This window comes from Sinocyclocheilus grahami, unplaced genomic scaffold, assembly GCF_001515645.1.
Source record: "Sinocyclocheilus grahami isolate Dianchi unplaced genomic scaffold, SAMN03320097.WGS_v1.1 scaffold1890.1, whole genome shotgun sequence".
In the NCBI taxonomy this organism is placed as follows: Eukaryota; Metazoa; Chordata; class Actinopteri; order Cypriniformes; family Cyprinidae; genus Sinocyclocheilus; species Sinocyclocheilus grahami.
The window spans coordinates 69,196-75,443 of NW_015507069.1; the positions used below are offsets into that span (position 1 = coordinate 69,196).

Genomic DNA, 6,248 nt, shown 5'->3' on the forward strand with positions numbered 1-6,248 from the left:
CACGATATTGAAGCCCAAACCCGTGGAACCCCTGAGAATGACCACTCGCCGCGGCTCCCTGCACACACCCGTATAAAAATCATAATAAAGCATAATGCTATTGTGAATTCACAAACGTTACGATTCAATTAAATATATGTGATGCAGGTTTAATATGAGCTTTAATTATTAACATGCGTGTCAGAGCGGCTCTGTTCACAGTAAACGCTGCTCCGCACAAACTCTTATCATTTACATGTGCGGAGCGTCTCAAACTCCATCTCTGCATGTTGTTGTGTGTTTGGGTTTATTATAACGTGCATTTCATCAGATGTGTAAGGTAAATCTTTTATAAACCTTCACAAACACTGGAGAATACGTCAATATCTTTCTCAATATGCTAACTGTTCGTCGCGGTTTCAAAATAAAAGCTCAAACCCTCGCTCTGAGTTCACACGTTTTGATGTCCATATATTCTAGAAATTACAGTGGCTGTAGCATTTCTATCGCAAAGAAATGGCCAAATATTAAAGATTAAGTAGACATTTAAATTAAATGATGTTTAGTTAATATTAAACGAGGATTAGCTCGCGCAGTAAAGTGTAAAACAATCGTCAGGCCGTTGTCGCCTCCTGCAGGCCTTTGTTATAATGCGTAATGTACATTAGCTCTATTGTTTATAATACATTATGTATTTTAACAGATTTGTTCAATAAAATCATATGATTACTTGCTTTTAATTCTTTATTTGAACTAATTATTAATGCCTCATTGCTATTATATATGTATTTTAAGTCATTTGAAAAGCTATTCTTCACTTAGGTCTATTTTTATTACCACAAAAAAATGAATTATAATTATCCGATTACTCGATTCATTGTTAGAATAATTGACAGATTACTCGATTACCAAAATAATCATTAGTGACAGCCCTAATATGGATCGATACATCGATCAAATGTCTAACGATACGATGCATCGATGCCATGTGTAAAATATCGATATCTGTAGTATAAATAGGCACCTTATTTTGGCACTGTCCATATTTTCACACAGTGTCCATCTATGCATTACCGCCAATGTGTGCATTCTTGTTCAAACGCTCATTTGTGACCCTTGACCACAAAACCAGTCATAAGGGTCAGTTTGACTGTTGTCATGTCTAAGTGTGACTTTGTTTCCACCCCCCCACCAATTATTTAATTTTCTTTATTATTTAAAAAAAATGTGTAGGCCTGTGTAGCGTATTTCTTTGTTGTGAACGTCCCAGTTGAAGTACAGGATGTGGAAATGTCAGATAAATGTTCACGTTATATATTTTGGTTGCATTTGTGAGTTAATAAAAATGTAGATGGTTGTTTAATATATATATATATATATATATATAGTATCGATAAATCAAGCGGTATACTCCTGAATCGAATCGTATTGAAATGGTATCTTAGAATTTTTTGAGGTATCGGCAAATATCGTATCGTTATTGTATCGTATCGTGAAGAACCATCTGATTTACACTTCTGTTCTGTAATGTTTGTGCTGTCCTGTGTCCTTCTAGACTGTGTGTGTGTGTGTGTGTGAGTGCGTGTGTGTGTGTGTGTGTGTGTGAGAGAGTGTGTGTGTGAGAGAGTGTGTGTGTGAGAGAGTGTGTGTGTGAGAGAGTGTGTGTGTGAGAGAGTGTGTGTGTGAGAGAGTGTGTGTGTGAGAGAGTGTGTGTGTGAGAGAGTGTGTGTGTGAGAGAGTGTGTGTGTGAGAGAGTGTGTGTGTGAGAGAGTGTGTGTGTGAGAGAGTGTGTGTGTGAGAGAGTGTGTGTGTGAGAGAGTGTGTGTGTGAGAGAGTGTGTGTGTGAGAGAGTGTGTGTGTGAGAGAGTGTGTGTGTGAGAGAGTGTGTGTGTGAGAGAGTGTGTGTGTGAGAGAGTGTGTGTGTGAGAGAGTGTGTGTGTGAGAGAGTGTGTGTGTGAGAGAGTGTGTGTGTGAGAGAGTGTGTGTGTGAGAGAGTGTGTGTGTGAGAGAGTGTGTGTGTGAGAGAGTGTGTGTGTGAGAGAGTGTGTGTGTGAGAGAGTGTGTGTGTGAGAGAGTGTGTGTGTGAGAGAGTGTGTGTGTGAGAGAGTGTGTGTGTGAGTGAGTGTGTGAGTGAGAGTGTGTGAGTGTGTTGACCTGGGAATGTCCTCGTCCCCCAGCAGCAGAGCTTTAGGGATGGGGGAGTAGCGGCGTGGAGACAAGGGACTGAGGGCTTGTGGGTAATCAGACATGTCCATATGAGGAGAATACGCTGCAGAAACACACACAGACATCAGAGATCAGCTGTGAGTGTGCAGGAGTGTGTGTGTGTGTGTGTGTGTGTGTGTGTGTGCGCGCTCACAGCTGGTGATGTCAGGAGGATTGTAGGCGTCTTGATGATGATGAAGAGTTTTGGCTACTCTCAGATAAACCACGTCTCCTGTGTTTTTCAGCACCGCTACAGCGTCTTCATGCATCACATCCTCTAGATACATATTATTCACCTAAACACACACACACACACTGCAGATCAGTGTCATTCGATAAAACCAGCATCACTGAACATCCACAATTATCATCAGATACACCGCATGTAGTGTTTTACACAGGATTTCTGGACCTCAGAAAAATAAAAGCTATAAATTCATCATTCAGATGTTTGTAATGTCCATAATAACGCTTCCAATATTGGCTGATTAGACAGCAATGCTGACCTAAAATGCAACATGTTTGTCCTCTCTGTCTTCTTCAGCGTTCCCACATCTCAGACCTCAAATACATAAAATATTACCCTTTTCAGACATAGTTTTTGAAGTAAAGAGTAAAGAAAATCTTAAACAAAACATATTGAAACAACTGTTCTTTACCCTTGCGAGACCCCCTAATAAAACACTTTCTCACTGGACCCAAGCAAATCTCACAGGTGACCCGCTTTGATCTCAAAAAACTGACTTGTCACTGAAAGCTGAGGAGTTTGCATCTATGCACATCCAAATCCAGACACATATGTGTTTAGAGCTGTTTAAACGCTGCTTGATCTGTGCAGATTTCTCTCCTGATTCACACCAGAACACTGACTCACTGGAGGAAGAGTTATTATGGACTCATATTTTAGTTAAAAACATCTTAATGCTGGATGTGTTTCAGCTTTTGTCTTCTCCAGATGTTAACTGATGGACTGGAGTGCTGTGGATTATTGTGATGTTTTTATCAGCTGTTTGGACTCTCATTCTGACGGCACCCATTCACTGCAGAGCATCCATTGCTGAGACACTGATGCAATGCTACATTTCTCCAAACCTGATGAAGAGACAAACTCATCCTGATCTCAGATGTTCAAACTCACAGCGAGGATTCTGTCTCCGATCTGCAGTCGTCCGTCTCTATGCGCGGCTCCTCCTTCGATGATCTTGGTGACGTAGATGCTGTTGTCTGCGGGGACGTGTTGGTTCCCCACGCCGCCCGCGATGCTGAAGCCCAGACCTGCGGCAGAGGCTCAGCCAATCAGAAGAGCTGAAGGTCAGGTCAGCCCCGCCCCCTCCCTCCCTCCCTCGCTCGCTCACGCACCTTTAGGGCCCTTGATGAGCTTCAGCTCTGTGATGTTCTCCGCAGGCGGTCTGTGTCGCAGCACATAGAGCCGCACGACCGGCCCCGCCTCCTTCAGCGCCTCCACCGCTAAACTGTGAGTGACCTCCCGCACATCCACGTCATTCACGAACAGAATGCTGTCGTTCACCCTGAAACACAGACGGCTTACACTCACTGATCCTGAGAACACGTCCGGCCCAAAACTAGACACTTCTACAAACACTCAGGACCAATGAGATCATTTCCACTGCACATTCAGTTTCATCACACACACAAAAAAATATAATATAAGACCATTTCTGGTATGCATTGCAATAACGATATCAATGACGATAGTCATTATCATTATCAGCATCCTCTAAGAGACAAAAAAATCCTGTTTCTTTAGAGAAAAGTACTATCTTTCCTATTTTTACCCTAGTGTTGTGAGCATTACTGAGCACACACGTGATGTAATGAGTGTTTAATTCACACTGGAAGCCAGAGGGCGCTCTTGTGCAGAAACTACACACATGCATCACAGAAGTAATAGCACTGAAGACGCTCCAGGAAATCCCTAATATGGACATCCAGTCATCGCTGAATAAAACACACAACGGAGAAATTTGAACTGATGAAACTCTAAGACAATAAACATACGATTGTGACAATATATGGTTTATCTGTGCGCTTCAAGCAATCTTGGGTGTTTTTTATAAGGATAAAGTATGTTTATAATGCAATGCTAATCGACATGGCCTTTATCACGGTATACTCACATTATGATTTCCTCATTCTGTGATAAGAAATCACGTCTGATCACAAAGTTACTTCAAACGCTCGACTGATGTTATGAAGTTAATTTGGAGAAAAAGCATGCCAGTAAATGATATCTTTGTTGGAGTACAGGTTTGTAAACAGACTCATGCACATGCAAAACTGTGCTACATTTATTCAGACTGATGTTTCGTGCACTGTACAGCTCTGAGCAAACCAGATCCAGATTATAGAAGGAGCTCCTCGTCTAGCGATAAACTCCTCAATTTCACATCCGCTCCGCACTGTTGCACAACTAGACTTTATCGTTATTATTGCCGGAAGACTAATTCTTGCACGTACATTTTTATAAGTAATTACAAAGTATCAGCAAGTAAAACATGACATTTTGAAGTATAAAGACTAATTGGTCTTGTAAAATGTACACAATAATCTGTTTATATCTTAGATTTTTTTTTTTACAGTGTACTGAAATAAAATGAATCAAATCTCATTCTCATTAGCTGATAAACTCATGAAGCAGTGTTTAAATTAGTACATTTGTAAAATGCAACAGTGAAAACATACTTAGCATCTGTCATAGTGAATATTATATGTGATGGTTTTAATTAAAAATAATACACTGAGACTCCTTTTGGATTAAAGGCTTTAATTAATAAAACAATAAAAATAAAGTGAAAAAAAACAAACACTTAGCTTAAAGAAAATGCCTATTTTTTTAACATTGTTTTCATAAAGATATTGCAAAGAAATAGACTTCATTTTCTTTAAGCTAAATATTTTTCTCTTCATTTATTTATTTATTCATTAAATAAATCATATTTATTAACCAGTTAACTAATTAATTCATTATGTTTCTGGGGTGAAACGTGACCGGGATGCTTCCTATAGATCATGACCAAACACATCTTACAGGCGTGACACAGGTGTGTTATAGGGCTGTCAAAAACATTAGAATTTACAATATTCATCGAATTTAAAATAAGAATCCACATGCGAATGCAAAAACGTTGCACAAAGAGAGCCGCATGTTTAGAAAGCCATGTAAAATTAATGCAAGTTCAAGTTTTAAAAAACACGTCTGGAGACTTTATGGTGGTTTTTCTGCATCCACTGCATCTCATGTTTTTAAATGAAGAAAGCACTCTTTGTGATTGGTTAGCGGTCGTTTATAATAAACTATACGTACATACATGATGCTGTTTTGTTTCTAATTGTTAAGCAACTTAATTAATTACATATGGTTTATAAACATTATTTTAAACATTGTGCACTTTGAAGAAACATGCTTTAGTAATATTTTGCTCGATGCGCCCTCTTGTGGCCTCAAGAGAGAAGCCAAAAGCTTTTTTTCCCCCCTAACTGAAATTATGCCTTTTAGAGTATAATTTGAATATTGATCATATTTAAGTACAAAATTCGAATGTAGTTTTTGAACACCACAAGTGTGTTCTGTACCTGAGCCGTCTGTCCTGCGCCGCGGCTCCTCCTGGGATGATCTTAGTGATGAAGATACTGGGATCCTCTCCTATGTGAGGGTTATCAGTCCCACCGGCGATACTGAAGCCCAGGCCGGAGTTACCCTACACACACGCGCACGCGCACGCACACAGACACACAGACACAGACACAGACAGAGACACACAGACAGACAGACAGACACAGACACAGACACGGACACACAGACACACAAACACAGACACACAGACAGACAGACACAGACAGACAGACAGACAGACAGACAGATACAGACAGACAGACAGACAGACAGACAGACACACAGACAGACAGACAGACACAGACACAGACACAGACACACAGACACAGACACACAGACAGACAGACAGACACAGACACAGACACGGACACACAGACACACACAAACACAGACACACAGACAGACACACAGACAGACAGACAGACAGACA

General features: G+C 40.4%; 1 protein-coding gene across 1 annotated transcript in view; it reads right to left on the minus strand.

Annotated features, from left to right (window-relative positions):
* dlg4b (discs, large homolog 4b (Drosophila)) overlaps positions 1–6,248 on the minus strand; it is a 72,618-nt gene that overhangs the window by 19,208 nt on the left and 47,162 nt on the right. The window contains exons 7-12 of the mRNA XM_016259647.1: positions 5,779–5,903; positions 3,544–3,713; positions 3,323–3,459; positions 2,339–2,480; positions 2,134–2,248; positions 1–58 (exon numbers count right to left, since the gene is read on the minus strand). The exon at positions 1–58 is cut by the window's left edge and continues 99 nt beyond it. Of these exons, the coding sequence (XP_016115133.1) occupies positions 1–58; positions 2,134–2,248; positions 2,339–2,480; positions 3,323–3,459; positions 3,544–3,713; positions 5,779–5,903 (747 nt within the window). The remainder of the gene's footprint in view (positions 59–2,133; positions 2,249–2,338; positions 2,481–3,322; positions 3,460–3,543; positions 3,714–5,778; positions 5,904–6,248) is intronic.